The 15,879-nt window shown below is 54.4% G+C and overlaps 1 protein-coding gene across 1 annotated transcript; it reads right to left on the bottom strand.

The window, feature by feature from the left end:
• Positions 1–9,323: 9,323 nt before the first annotated feature.
• On the bottom strand, positions 9,324–14,036 carry LOC123103863 (uncharacterized). Its single transcript, XM_044525546.1, has 5 exons — positions 13,280–14,036; positions 10,568–10,625; positions 10,393–10,476; positions 10,173–10,314; positions 9,324–9,989 (listed from the first exon to the last, which is right to left on the bottom strand). Exons 1-5 carry the CDS (start codon positions 13,845–13,847, stop codon positions 9,618–9,620), a joined length of 1,224 nt encoding a protein of 407 aa, XP_044381481.1. The 5' UTR covers positions 13,848–14,036; the 3' UTR covers positions 9,324–9,617.
• Between the last annotated feature and the right edge of the window lie 1,843 nt (positions 14,037–15,879).

Raw genomic sequence — 15,879 nt, 5'->3', positions numbered from 1 at the left:
CCCTGTGCCGGTAACTTCATCATCACCGTCAACATGACGTCGTGCTGACGAAACTCTCCCTCGACCTCAACTAGATCAAGAGTTCGAGGGAGGTCTCTGAGCTGAAGTGTGCAGATCGCGGAGGTGTCGTGCGTTCGGTACTTGATCGGTTGGATCGCGAAGAAGTTTGACTACATCAACTGTGTTACTAAACGCTTCCGCTTTTGGTCTACGATGGTACGTGGGCACACTCTGCCCGCTCGTTTCTATGATTCCCCTAGATAGATCTTGCGTGATCATAGGAATTTTTTGAAATACTATGTTCCCCAACACACCCTTCCCTCTACAGCTCTATCATGACAACATTGGCTTTGGTGAGAAGGCTATAGTGGTCGCTCTTAACCACCACCTCAACATGGCACAAGGTCTTGGGTTTGTTGGGATGCCAATGGAGCACACGATGCTATAGATTAAGACCTAGCTAAGAAAACACTACTACGTGTAGTGCAAAGGGTCTCTGGTGGTGTCCGCATGCATGCATGATGATGTACATTTTGTGGTATTTGGGCATGGAAACTCTTGATGGCCTGTATATTTTTGTTGAGTTGGTAGATATTAACCCCTCACATGGTGATGGTGAAGTTGTGGTGGTAGGATTCCACCATCTTTTTTATGGTAGTATCATGACACCATAGTAGGTAGGATGAACTTGTGATGACTTAGTATATGAATCATGAATGCTTATGTTGCTTCTGTCCCATAGGTTGTGGTACTTGTCTAGCTTGTTGAGATTTTGTTCTTCTATCTTGCTAGATGAAGTGGTATGTGGCGTACCCAGGGAGGGTTCCAGGAGCCTATGGTTCATGATAGACATGCCATGAACAAGTGAATGGATACAAGAACAGTCGCTATAAAGGATTTAAGACTAGGGAGGAGGCAGATGGCGATTACTACAGGTTTGTTCTCAGGTATGTTCTTAAAGAGAAGAGTAGTCATGAAGAGGCAAGGGTGTATGTCATGTCGGGTTCAATAGGCTGAAGAACATGATATTCGTCGTCTAGTTCGTCATCATTGTCGTATCAGTGTTACATGTGATCGTATTTGACATGAAATGACAACGATGATAAGGATGATACTTATAAGCTCGCCATATTGACGTACAAGATAATAACATTGAGCTAAATGTGTACAACCGAACACATCGAACCGCTTCAGGCCAACCCAAAATCCCGAAACGCGGGAACCAAACATTGAGGCTTTGTTGCTTCCCTAATACAGCCTTCTGCTTTGTGGGCAACCAAACATATCCCAGATGCTCACCGCCCGTGGCCTCGCCGCAACCCCCCATGTCGCCGGCGGCCTCGCCGGAGTCCTGCTTCCCCTCACCCCCGCTCACGCCCGCGCCGGCTGAGGCTCCCTCCTCCCCCGTCCCCCCCCCCCCCCCCCCCCCCCCCGCCCCCTTCCCGGTACCCCGTTGGGCGGACTTGGCCGAGCTGGACGATGAGGCCCTCGGCCGGCCGGTGGTCCGTGGAGCGCCCCCGACCCGGCCTGCCTTGCCTCGCGGGGCGAGTGAGCTGTCGGCCCGGCGCGGCACCTGTGTGGACCTCCCGCAGGCGCGCCGGTCGGCTGAATTTACCCCGATGGCTCCGCTCCGGCAAAAGCCCTCCCGAGGATCCCGGACTCCTCGCCGCCGCCGCGCTCCGGCGTGGGGCGTCGCTGGGCGGTCCGACCTGGGAGGTGCCTGTGTCTCGTGGCGTTCCTCGCCAGCGTCTCCCTCAGCCCGGGCGGCCGGCCATTCCCCCCATAGTTCGGACGCTCCTCCGGCGGGATCCCAGCCGCTCCACTGTGTCTCCCCCTTACGTCCCTTTATTGTGGCGTTTGGGTCATATTCCCTCTGGTTCTCTCCCCGGCTCTCCCCACGACGGCCCTGGTCTGTCCTACCTTCGACGCCGGCACCGGCTGCGGCGGGGGCGGCGGCGATGAGGGAAACCCTCGCACCCAACCCCCTGCCTCGCTGGCTGGGCCGCGCACAGGTGGGCCGACCTCGACCTGGGCCTGGCTCCTTGCCACGGTCCTGGCCCTCCCCACGCCGGGACATCCTCGTGGGCCCCCCTCTAGGGACGGCCTGCCCTAGCGGTTCGGCCATTTGGCTCCAGGCCGGCCTCCCCCGACCCCCAACCCCGTCTGTTCCCACCCCAGAAACCCTACCCGCCATCGCCCGCCCCCCCAACACCGCCGCCGCCCCTCCCCCCTCCCCGCTCGTGGCTCAGCCCATGACGCGCACATGGGATGATGGGGGCGCGCGCCCCGGTGGGCGGACGACTCCCGCGACCATGGCCGCTCCTTACCCGACGCCGTTCGTCGTGAAGCCGACCTCCGTCGCCAGCTATCTTCGCATGATGGCCGACGGTCTCCGCCTCACTCTGATCGTCGCTCCCCCTGCAGACCGCCGGCCTTCCCCTCGTCACTCTCCGACCTGGGCTGACCGCCGGTCCCGCTCGCCCCTGCCGGCCTCCGAGTGGAGGAGCCAGCGCCGCCACTCCCCCTCGCCCTCCCGCCGGCACGACGGCGACCGCTCTCCCTCGCGGCGGCCGCTCCCGCTCTCCAGCTCGCCCTCACCCCACTCCTCCCAGCACCATCACGCACGGCTACCAACCGCCCCGAAGCGAGCCGAGCTTCCCGCCAGGCGCGGCCGATGCGGGCCGGGGCAAGCAGGGCCCCAAACGCAAGAAGAAGCGGGGGTTAGGCCATGGCAACGGCCCGGCCGTGACCGCTTCTCATCCTCGTGACCCGGCGGCTTCCGCCTCGACTGCCCTGCTTCCTGATGACCAAGCCACCAGCCTCGTCAAGTGCTTCAACTGTGGCACCATGGGACACTCTCAGGTGACTTGCACACGGTCGCAGTGCTACTTCGTGTGTTCCGACCCCGATCACCCGGCTGCTCTTTGCCCTGGCCGGCCGGTGTCAGAGGAGCTGATGATGTACGAGCATGGGATCGAGGGCCTCGGCTTCTTCCACATCGAGGTTTCAGATATCCTCCCGCACTCGCCCTCGCTCCTTGCGATCGTTGCCGTGAAGGATGGGGTGGAATCTCCCGAGATGATTGAGGAAGAGCTTAACCACCTCTACCACTGCACCTGGGACTGGCAGATCACCCTGCTGACGGGCAACCAGTTCTCGGTGGTGTCCCCCGACGCCGTGAGCCACGGCTACGGCACCCGCAACGGTGACATCACCCTTGCGCTCAACAAGCTCGTGGTCGACATCTCGGTGCCTGTCCGGGACCCTCTTGCGGTGGCCGTCCTGGACATGGCATGGATCCTCATAGGTGGCCGCCCGACATTGCGCGCTCGGAGCGGGTCATCCGCAACATGTCCCGCATCCTCGGAAAGGTGGTGGTGGTGGACGAGTTGTACCTCCGTAAGGAGGAGGAGGTGCGAGTCAAGGTTAAGGCCCTTGACTCATCCAAGCTCCGTGCCACCGTCCGGGTCTTCTTCAACGATCAGGGCTTCGACCTCTGGATCTCCCCCGAACCTCCCAACCACATCGGTCGCCCCTGCATCCCCGACGACAGCATCCTGGGGGGCGGCCTTGGCGGTGGGGAGGGCCACCGCAGCGACTGTGGCCCTCGTCACTCCCACCACTCCGGATCTGAGGAGGATGACGAGGAGTATGAGGACAGCCCTCACCGTGGGCCTGGCAGGGGGTGGCGCTGGGGACGGACGTCAGCGCTGCTCGGAGCCACTGCCTACCTCTGATGGCAGCGACACTTCTAATACGAGCCTCCAGGTCTGCCCGGCCTCGTCCCCACGCTCCCCAGTCGGCGCCCCTCTCGACTTCTCCACCGGGCCCTCGGTGGGGGTGGCCTCGGAGCCGCCTGCCCTGGCCCCTTCGGTGGCTCCTGCACCGGCTGCGGCGGAGGGGGGGCCTGGGACCCTCCCTCCCCCCCTCCCCCCGCCCTCCTCGCTGGGCACGTCGGTCCTGATAACGCCCCCTGCTGAGGCTGATTCCCTTCCTCCTGTTTGGTCATCATCGACGACCCTGGCTATGCTCGCAGCGGGAGGGGAATCCTCATCCTGGACCCTCACCCCGCGATCCCCCGCTCCACGCCGGACTAGGTGGTGTCTAGGTCCGACGGGCCCCCGGCCCAGGCCGCGCAGGCGCTTCTCCGCCCGGCCCGCCTCTCCACCCGCCTCGGCCTCGCAGGCGCTGATCTCCGCCCGACCCGCCTCTACGCCCGCCTCGTCTCCGTGCTCCCTGGGCCTTGCCCGTGGCGAGGGGTCGGCAGTGGTGACCACTCCGGTGGCCGCCCCCCTCTCCCGCCCCGGACCGCAGCCTACTCCCAGCGGGGCAGATCATCCTCGTCCCCGATGACGTCCTCCCGTTGCAGTGCCCGGATTGAGGCATCCAGGCCGGTGGGTAGCCCAGCTCTGCCTATCCCCGAGCGGGCAGAGCTTCGGGCCGCTGCCCGGAACCTTGAGCCAGGTACTCCACCCATTCCTGCTACTCCTGCTACTTGTTCGTTCTCTGCTCTAGAGGATGCCCGCTGGGTCACCTTGCAAAGGTGGCTGCGGATTCGGCTGTCGTGTTCCGGGGAGAAGTTGCTCCCCCGTCAGTCCAGATTGAGGCGATTCACGCGAGGGAGATCCTCGATGGACATCTGGCGGAATCCCGCGCGTGTATGACGACCACCTCGGGTACGGCTTCCGGCGCCTCCACCCACATCCCGCCACCTTCTATGGCTGATCCAGTGGAGATCCGCGGACGTACCCGGTCCTGCACTGCAGCCCTTCGCGCTCAAAGCGCATCACGTGTCTTGGGGTCAAGCAGCCCCCCGATGGATTCGTGATGCGGACCCTCTTCTGGAACATCCGCGGTTTCAGCCAAGACGGCCGCCGACGCCAACTGATCGAGTACATGCAAACCAAGCGTATTGACATCGTAGCCATCCAAGAAACTATGTGTACGGAATTCTCCTTGTCGAAGCTCGAGCATTTGAGCTCCGACCTATTTGCTTGGCACTGGCTCCCTTCTAGTGGGAGTGCGGGCTACTCGGGGGGCATCCTCCTAGGGGTGAAGGATGCCACCTTTGAGATTGGTAGCATGGATAGGGTAGAGTTCTTTGTCAGTATGGAAGTATTTGAGGATGCCCTAAACTTCAAATGGGAAATTATAGCGGTATACGGCCCGGCTGACCATCGCCGGTCCGAGACCTTCCTTGCGGAGCTCCAAAGGAAGGTGGCGGCCGCCCAGCTACCGGTGGTGGTGGGCGAAGACTTCAACCTCATCCGGCCGGAGGAGGACAAGAGCAATAATTTGGTCAACTTCCTCCGGATGCAGATGTTTAATGACAGCATCGCGGACATGGGCCTTCGGGAGCTCGAGAGGGTCGGTGCCAGGTTCACCTGGACCAACCGACAGGTGGAGCCGACCCGGTCGATCCTCGACGGGGTCTTTGCCTCCGCTGAGTGGGACATTAGATGCCCCCTAGCTTCGCTCCGGGCGATCACGCGGATTGGATCCGACCACGTGCCCCTTCTCCTATCTTCGGAGAACGAACGACCACCTCTCCCACCCTGCTTTAGATTCGAGACCTTCTAGCTGCGCCAACCCGGGTTTGCCGCGGCGGTGGCCGCCCTGTGGCGCGAAGCGCGGGAGGCTCCCCACCGCTCGCTATCGGTCGTTGACTCCTGGCACTTCTGTGCTAAACGGTCACGGCAATTCATGAAAGGTTGGGGAGCTAATGTGGGCCGAGACATCTGTGAGCGTAAGAAAGCCCTCCTAGAGGCCATCCAGGGCCTCGATATGCAGGCCGACTTCGCTGGTCTCACCTCGGAGGAGTGGATGCTTAGGTACAATTTGGAGGATCAGCTCACGGTCATCTACACGGATGAGGAGTCCTACTGGCGCTTGCGAGGTACGCAGAATTGGATCCTCAATGGGGGTGCCAATACCGCTTACTTCCAAGCCATTGCCAACGGACGCCGTCGCCGGAACTCCATTCCGCTTCTCTGGGACGGCGAGAACCTCCTGCAAAGGACGGAAGACATCCGGTCTCATGTTGACAGCCTTTACAGAGACCTATTCTCTGCCTCTCCGCAGGGAGGTCTTGCCCTGGCGCAAGACATCTGGCTGGCCCACCGTTGCGTCTCCCCTGCGGACAATGCGGCCCTTACGGCCCCGTTCTCCGATGCGGAAGTGTGGGCGGCAATTAAGGGTATGAACTCTTCTTCGGCCCCCGGGCCGGATGGCCTCCCAGTGAAGTTCTTCCAGACTTTCTGGGACATGGTCAAACCAGAGGTCATGGCCCTGTTTGAGGAGTTCTTCGTGGGTTCCATTGACCTCACCAGACTGAACTTCAGAATCATTACCCTCATCCCCAAAGTTACCGGGGCCTCAGATATCCGCCAGTTCCGGCCAATTATGGTGATTAACGTCATCTTTCGCATCCTTGCGAAGGGGTTTGCCATTAGGGTGGCCCCTATTGCCGACGGGATCACCCACCCCGACCAGTCGGCATTCATTCAGGGCCAATTCATCCTTGACGGAGTCCTGGTTTTCCATGAAGCTCTCCAAGAGGTGCGCTCCAAACACCTCAAGGCAGTCTTCCTGAAACTGGATTTCCACAAGGCGTATGATACGGTCAGTTGGCCCTTCCTTTGGGAATGCTTGCTAAGGAAAGGCTTCGATGGCCGGTGGATCTCCCGAGTGATGCAATTAGTATCCTCGGGCCGGACTGCGGTGAACATCAACGGCGAGATAGGCCCCTTCTTCCCCACATTCTGTAGGGTCCGCCAGGGCAACCCCTTCTCTTCGTTCCTCTTCAACATGGTCGTCGATGCGCTGGCAGCTATCTTGGACAAAGCCAAGGCGGCTGGCCACATTAAGGGCATTGTCCCACATCTAGTTGGAGGGAATGGGATCTCCCTCCTGCAATATGTGGACGACACCATTATCATGGTGGAAGGCTCGGAGACCGACATCATGAACTTGAAGTTCCTCCTGCTGTGCTTCCAACAGATGTCTGGCCTTAGGATCAACTTCGATAAGAATGCGGTTATGATCTTGGGATATTCCCAAGACGAGCGCCAGAGCATAGCGGACCGGCTCAACTGTCAGCTTGGGTGCTTCCCCACGACGTATTTGGGGGTCCCCATTAGCGACTCGAGGCTCACGGTGGCCGAGCTTCGCCCCACGGTGGGGAAGCTCCAAAACCACATTGAGCCTTGGCAGGGTCGGTGGCTCTCGAAGGCAGCCCGGACAGTGCTTATTAACTCGTCCCTCTCCGGCCTACTCTTGTTCATCATGAGCTTCTACAGCCTCCCGAAGACTTTGCACCACAAGATTGCCACTGTGCAGGGTTGCTTCTTCTGGGCAGGCGAGGGAGACAAGCAGAAATACCACATGGTGCGTTGGTCGGAGATATATAAACCACGGGACCAAGGGGGCCTCGGGATCATGTCATCCAAACGCATGAACATAGCCCTTCTAACGCGATGGTTGTGGCGGATTGCCAACGGAGAAGGGGGCCTGTGGCTGCGCCTCATTCAGCAGAAATACCTCCTTGGCCAGCCACTTGCCTTCTGCCAGGGATCCGGAGGATCACAATTCTGGCAGTCCATCATCCAGCTCCTACCGATACTACGCATTGGAACATCGATCGCGGTTGGATCGGGTACCTCCACAATGTTTTGGTTCGACAAATGGGTTGGGGACTCCCCCCTTGCTGCCTGGTTTCCCGACTTTTCTCCATCGCAGTTGATCCTCGGATCTCTGTCGGGACGGCCCTTATTGACTTAGGGCACCTCGTGTTTCGGCGTGCGTTTGGCCCGGCTGAGAACGCGGACTGGCTTGAGCTGCTGGAATGCATAGCGTTGCACGAGCCTGCTCTCGAGATGGGTGAAGACCGCTCCAGATGGCGGCTAGAGCCATCAGGGAAATTTTCCACAAAATCTCTATACCAGGCCATTGCACCTTCGATGGGGCATGAGGCTCTCACTTCCATTTGGGAAATTCAGCTCCCTCTGAAGATTAGGATTTTCTTGTGGCAATGGATTCGCGGGCGTCTCCCCTCTGGCGTAGAGGCATTGAAGCGCAACGGTCCAGGGGATGGGCGATGCCCGCTCTGCGGGCCTGAAGAGGACTCTAACCATATCTTCTTCTCCTGCTTGTCCGCGCAGTTCCTTTGGAGCTATTTCCGCGAATTAGTGGGTGGAAGCTAGGACCACAACAACTTCCCCGCACTTTTTGCGAAACTCCAGGCGTTGGCACCCCCAATGCGCCACATTGGGTGGCTGACCATTGGCGTACTAGCCTGGACGTTGTGGACTGTTAGGAATAAGCTTGTGATTCAATGCATTCCTCTTCGTCGTGCTACTGATACTTTGTTCAAATGGTCTGGTTACTTGCAGCTTTGGCGGCCGCTTAGCTGTCCCCTGGAGAGAAACGCCATCACCGCCTTCATCACCCAGCTTCGCTCGATGGCGCTCCGGATGGCTCCTCCACTTTCCCCACCACCGCCGGAGCCGGATTAGATCTTCTTCACCTCGTCGCCGCCGCCTTGTTGTGTTGGATGTGTGTGTGGCCTCGATGTTGGGCTTGTTATGCTGTGCCCTCAGCTGAACCTGGGTTTCGTGTGTGACTGTGTGTCGGATTGAGTGCGGTGGCCTTGCGTGAGTGCGTGTTTGTATGATTGGAACCTTGGTTCTGTATGCTCGACGTTGCTTTATTTATAAAGCGGGACGAAAGCCTTTTTCGATATCCCGGAACATGGCTCAGAGGTTGTATTACCTCAGCTAAGCTCAATAGAACCACAAATGTAAAGTGACGAAAATGATTGCAAGCAACCAAACATGTCCTAACAGTCTAGGGACCAATGGGTTTGCCCCCGGGCCCTCCGGTCACACACACGCGCACACGCGCTTGTGTGTGTCTCGAACTCTCGATGCAACAATTTGGCAGCGGCAGTACCACAGTTACGTCTTGGGTTGCAGAAGAAACAGACCAGAGGCAAACTCAAACCATGATGACATGCATAATTTTAGACCGTATAAATAAATACACAACTAATTCAAGTGGGTGATCAAGTTGTGTCTAGGGACCAACCATGCAGTACGAAACGCCGGTTTATATCTTGATCTGAAACTAGAGAGAGTACACCCAAGTGATCCGGCCCTAAACGTGGTCCTGCTCTTGCGCTCCATTCTTCCATTTGTGTAAAGGCGCCAAAAGCCACGACGTCGACGCTGCAACGGTCCACTTTACTAACATAGTTTTATCATCCATCTTCAGTGACATCCGAGCGATCAAACAAACAAAAGCCCAAGAATCAGACCCTCCTTGTTTTCAGTGTGTGTATATATACTCATCAATCAATCAGAGAACAATCTCTCAACTTTACAATATCCGGGACGGCTCCACCACCCTGCGAATTGTTAACGTCAATCGTGGAGCAAACCTTCGTCCCGCGGTTTCCCCTGTCAAAGCTACACCTATCTTTTCTTTTCCCACACACGCACACACAAGCTCAATGGCGACTACTCAATCAATCAAACGCATTGCTCAAACCAACCCTCAAATCAAACAACCATATACACAAGCCGCAGCCACGATCTCCGGCTGCCGCTGCTACGTACGGCCTACGAGATGCTGATCATGGCGGCGGCCATGGAACTCTCCAGGCTGACGCACTCGATCATCATCCCGCACATCTTGCTCATCTCCTGCTCCTTCACCAAGGTGCTCCCATGGTCGCCGTCCGTGGCGGCGCACTCGTCGAGGCGATAGCAGGTGACGAGGTGGTCGTTGGCCATGCCGACGGCCTGCATGAAGGCGTAGACCACCGTCGGGCCGACGCCGCGGAGGCCCCTCCGCATCAGGTCCTGGCTGAGCGCCTCGGCCTTGGGCGTCCGCAGCGGCACCTCCCGGGGCGACCGGTACCTGCCGACCATGGGCTTGTAGTTGAGGAAGCCCCAGCAGTACTCGTCCAGCGACCCGAACTCCTCTATGATCTATCAGCAGCGAGGTTCAGACTTGATGTCAGAAAGAAACAGTGGCGGCATTAAGTCTAAGATTAAGAAGAGAAAACAAAGTGGTTGTTGGGTAGATTGAATTGGCTGTCAATGCTGTTCAGGACATCAAGATCAAGATCTGGACAGATATGGCTGACATGGTGGGTGGATGGATGAACTTACTTTCAGTAACTCGTGCGCGTTTTCGACGATGGTTCGGAGCCGGTGCTCCGACAGCAGGGACCTGGCCGGGCTACATGGCCCAAGGAATTTCTTCTCGTTTAGCTTCGACACCAGCAGAGGATCGAAATCCATGAACACTTCCCTGTGAAATGCATGCATGGTGTTTGATGAGATTTGAGCGTTTGGTGAGCTGTTATTAGAGGTAAAAAGGAGTGCTTACCTGAAGGCGTCCCTCTTGCTGAGGATTACAGGCCATGCCATCTCAGCCAGTGCACCAGACAGAACAAGCATCTCAAATAGTTTCCTGTGAATATAAGACTGAAAGTTGTAACTATATAATTAATTTGTTTTTTGAGATTTTAACCTCGTATGATTTTATTAGGCTTAGGGCATACTTGTCGTCGTGTACTGGAACTCCCCACTCTTGGTCATGAAAGGCAGTGTAGCATGGGTCTGTTGCAAATGTGAAATCAAAAATTTCATTACCGTCAGGTGAAAGCAAGGTGTCACTCTTAGAAAGTTTGCGAAGATCAGAGCAAGGATGATTTAGACAGAGAGTATTTTAGTTAGACACCAACATTAAGGATCTCTACTCCGAGTACTGTAGAGTGTAGAGTTCATAGTACAGTCAGAATGTTTTTGTGCAAAAAGCCAGAGGCCCCAGCTTAACAGTTAATTAGGTGTATGATCACCAGACATCATCAGGTACTACTGTTGAGTATGAAAAGGCAGCCCAGCTTTTCTAATGCTACAAACAAGTACGTAGTAGTTTGTACGGCTCTCTTGTTGTCCTATACTCTTACAGTCTTACTAAAGAGTACTTGAAAGTAAAGAATGGCACAAACCCACAAATAGGAAGATTAAAGCTGCAAGCAAATTAACAACATCAAGGAACTGCAAATGGAGCACAACCAGAGCAATTAAATACGTTTCCGCTGCCTAATGCGCTGCAGAAAAGATGCAAAGCTCAACTGGCATAAATTTAAAGGGGAGAGCAATGATAAGCACATCAGTATCACCACCACCAAGAGAAAAGGAACAAAGAAGAAGAAAAGATATGTATCCCGGGGCCTGGGACGCCATTCTTTTCTCGGAACATCAGAGAGAATGAAAGCCCCGCGCCACCATCATCGACCTCCTCCGCATCACAAGTTTACGACGTAACGCGAAAAATTTCAGGTCAAGCTAAGCCCTGCTCACCACACTGAATTTGTGTTTGCACCTAAAAATTTCTCACTGGCCAATTGCACTGAAGAGAAAAGTTGAGCTCATGCCACTTGGTTTTGTTAAGTCGAGGGTTTAACAACCTGATTAGATTTCAGGAAATATTGTTGCCGACAAGCTAGTGGGTAATGGAAGGAATCCTTTGGTCCGGGGAGATAAAATTGACAAGTACTCGCCGGATAGCGGACGCGCCACCGAACATCTGAGTGCATCTTTTATATTGATTGCGCATTTTGTCAATTGTGCAGCGCCACCAAACGTTTATGATGCCACATGATCTAATTAACCGCAATCATCGATCGCCTCCTAGATTAATGCTAATTATGGTACTAGTACAAGATACCGGAGGTGTTCTCTCTTTCTCCTGGGAGAGGTGAAACGTTCACGTCGGCGCAATAATACGCAAGCACAGGCCGCTGCTGCTTGGCAGCTTATGTCGATGCAGCAGCAGTATCATTACTAATTTGAGATTATTTGGGACAGCTATGTTACGAGGCGGTCTCCGTTTGGACGTGGGTTCACAGGCCGATATAGACGGAGGCAAAGGGTCTCTCTCTCATGAGTATGTACGTACGTACAGTGCGATAGACGTGATCTAGCATGGAGAATACGATGTACAATTCTGTAGCAGACGCGGTGCTGTATTCTGAAAACGTGATGAAATCGGATATATACTTGGGAAACATCACAAGTCACAACGACTCGTAATCCAGCTGGTCCAAAAAGCTATAGCTAGGGCAGGGTAGCTTTGATAGAGAAAGGCCCCGTGTAGAGTTGTGTAAATTTTAAGCTAGCTAGATAGCACGTACGGCTGAATATACCGGCTGACAGTTACTAATTAATGATGCATGATCAGGCCTTGATGACTGAGTCATCAAGGGGTCATCAAGGTCTCATGCATCATTAGTAACTGTCTGCCATGTATTGACGGCACTTACTATACATTACTTCCCCTAGTTCTCAAAAGACATCATTTAGACATTGTCCCAAAAAGTGTTTTCCCTTTTTACAAATTTTCGTTTTCTTGACTACTGGTATTTTTTAAAAAAAATATTCAAGCTCGATATGTGAAGATCATATGCGCAAGTTACATGTTTAACTATGTTGGAAGAGAGACTGAATTTCTGGTTAAAGTTATGCTTTGAGTCATTGAAGACTACTTCCATGTTGGTTTAGTGCATAAAATAAAAAGAATTTGAATTTTTCAAGGAAACAGAAAATACTACGTACTCCTAGTGGCACGGATTTGCGCAGGTTCATTGATTAGTAGTATTAGGGTATTTAGGGTATAGAGGGTATGCCAAAGAGTATATATCATACTAGCAAATTATGTAAGCACTTGCTATTTCTAGTATTAGGGTATAGAGAGTACTCCCTCCGTCTAGGTGTGTAAGTCATCTTATGAAAACCAAATAATCCTAAAACACTTAGGCGCGGTGCATTAAATTCTATCTCGTTTCTTGTTTCTTGACATATCAACCAATAAGAGATGTGGGGTGTACATGTTTTTAATGACTTGAGACTACCAAACACGACATGCAGTGGCTAGTTCATTGCATGCAATGCTATTAATTAGCAAATGAACATTAAGTTCTCTCGTTTTCTCCTTCTCCTTGGTCACGGTGCACAACCTAAGATGACTTACTCACCTAGACGGATGGAGTACTAATTGTGTGAGTACTTGCTATTCGTAGTTAGAAAATGAGCTGCTGATGATATATAAAAGCAAATTAATAGCATGCATGATAGCTAAAGGAGAAAGCATGATTATCCACTTGTATACTACTGACTGCATTTAGCATCCCCTTTAATTTGTCCTTGCCTTAATGAAAAGAAGCCATTATCACACATGATTAGTGTCGGGATTAATTTGGAGCACCTACCAGTGTTACGGGTCACCCAGGGGCACCTCGGCGGCCCCGGCGCCGCCGTAGGCTCTCCGATCATCGAACCCAGCGCCACCGCAGCAGCTGCTCCTGCACCGTCCGGCAAAGCGGTGGCCACTTTCCTAGCGGAAGGGGGCCCCGCCGACGACCCGGCGGCCGCCCTCCGCCGGGCAGCCGCCCCCGCCGGCCGGCCGATCCTGCCGGTGGACGCCCGGCTGCAGAAGGAGTCGTCGGAGGCCTCCGAGGCGCACGACACGTTGAGCGACTGCATGTTCCCGTTCTTCCCGCCGCGGCGCAGCAGCTCGGACCGGCGCAGCAGCATGGACGGGAGCGCGCCCCTCGCGGCCGCCGCGGCGGTCGGCAGCCGCTTCTTGGAGTTGGAGGCCTTGCCGTCGGCCGCCGCACGCGGGTCCTCGTCGCCGCGCCGCGTCGTCGGCTGCGGCCTCTCCCTGCCCCCGGCGCCGGCCGACGGAGGCCTCTCCCTCCCACCAGCGCCCGCGGACGGAGGCCTCGGGGACGACGGCCTGCGGGCTGCACCGGCGACCCTGGGCCCCGCGGCGGACATGCCTGCCTGCCTGGCTGGCTGGCTGGCTCCCGTTCAGCTCGCGGTGCTCCGTCGGCCTCGCGTGGACGCGTACGTAGGACGATCAACGAGGAGGCGGACGCGGCCGAGGACGGACGGATATATGGAATGGAGCGATCGATGATGGAGACGGTGGCGATCGAGCTCCGGCGTTGCCGTCTGAGAGGTACAGTGTGCGAACGAACTGCGAGCTGCGGAGTGTGCGGGCTGTTATAAGGTGGCTCTCGATCGCCTTCCCAACGTACGTGGGGCTGGTGGGTGGCGGGCGGGTGCTGGCTACGTACGTACGTTCTGCGCGCGCGCGATCGGTCGAGCGCCGGGCGGGCGGTTGGTGGCGCGTCGAGAGCGCTGTTGCCATGGGAGGTTTTTGCGGGGGAGGACGTGTCAGCTCTCAGCTGAGCTGATCGAAGTACGTCCACGTCGCGGTCACGCCGGTGCGCGGAGGCAGCTAGCTAGGTCTAGCCCAGCCCAGCCCAGCCCAGCGAAATCTCGTTCTCCTGTCCCGGCCCCCCTGCTGCAATCGATCGGCGGAGAAGGGAGGAGGGACAGAGCACGGCGGTGTGATCCTGCCGTGTCCGGTGGGTGCGAGGTGAGGTTGGCCGATCGATCCGATCCATGGTCCTCACGCACGGCGAGAAGAACGCAACGCGAAAGAGCCAAAGGCAGGCACTGTGGTGGTGTGAGGCAGAGGCCAACCGCCTCTTTGTCGTGCCACGCTTCGGTTCTTGCTGTACAGGTAGGTTGTAAACGAGTAGAGCTCGAGCGAATTGGGCTAGAGTGGACTCAACTTATGCTAAAATTCGTGCGAGCTCAAATTAAGCGAAGCTCACAATCAACCCGTAGAAAGTGGCTCGTACTCAGTTTATATCTCAAGTGGATCTGGAGCTACTTTTCAAGTGAAATAACTAGTAGGTTTTTAAAAATAATTCAGGGCAATTTCTCAAACAAAACAGGGCACAACACAAGATAAGAAACCATTATAAAATATCACTACAATCGAAACGATGACATAATTTTCAAGGTAGTTTGGCTTATTCTCTCCGTACCTAATAGCAAGAGATCGTGCATGAATTAGCAAAAGAAGAAAACAAAAGATGCGCCTCCTCTCAAATTTTGGTCAAAAAAATAAACAACAAGATATTTTACACATGTCTGACCATGTACTATATTGAGGTCTAATTTATTTTTTCTCCGTGAATAACTAGGTTTCCATGTTTGCTACTCCCTCCAGTCATTTTTAGTTTGCATATAAGTTTTGTCTGAAATCAAAGTACCTCTAATTTGACAAAACTTATAGAAAAAAAGTATTGACATCCACAATATCAAATCAATGTCATTAGATTCATTATAGAATGTAGTTTCATATTATATATATTTGGTATTGTAGATGATACTTCCTCCGTCTCATAATGTCAGATGTTTTTTGACACTACGCTAGTGTAAAAAATTGTCTTCCATTATGGGACGGAGGGAGTAGTTTTTAAGATAAGTTTGGTCAAAAATTGCAAAGTTTGACTCGACACAAATCTTATATGTTGAGTAAAAAGAACCGGGGTACTAGATAAATGGAGAAAAATCATATACTACAACATATATGAATAAATTATCATATTTCCTTCTAATATAAGGATTGTTTTATATAATTATATTATATCAATCGAGCTACATAAGGTGACCATACTCAACTCATTTTTTTTTGAGTCGGTCTCGGATCGAGCCAAAAGACGATTCTGATCTCAAGCGTCCCACGAGCCACTATCTTTTCTTGTAGCCTTATACAGTATATAGGTAATCTGTTTAACGGGCGTTATAAATAGAACTCCAATAGCTAGCTGACGTTCCTCCATGGGAGTAAGCCGAGCGGACGATTGTCCCACACGACGTAGGAACAATCAAACGATCTCGTTTGCTCAGAAATACAGTCGCAATCTCTCACTAAAACTAGCTCGCAGCTATTATCGTGTCCAATCTGGACCATGAAGCCAAGTTTTCCCTGTGACGCACCACCAAGCCT

The sequence above is a fragment of the Triticum aestivum genome, chromosome 5A, assembly GCF_018294505.1.
Source record: "Triticum aestivum cultivar Chinese Spring chromosome 5A, IWGSC CS RefSeq v2.1, whole genome shotgun sequence".
Classification (NCBI taxonomy): Eukaryota; Viridiplantae; Streptophyta; class Magnoliopsida; order Poales; family Poaceae; genus Triticum; species Triticum aestivum.
This window is presented reverse-complemented; position numbering and strand designations above follow the sequence as displayed.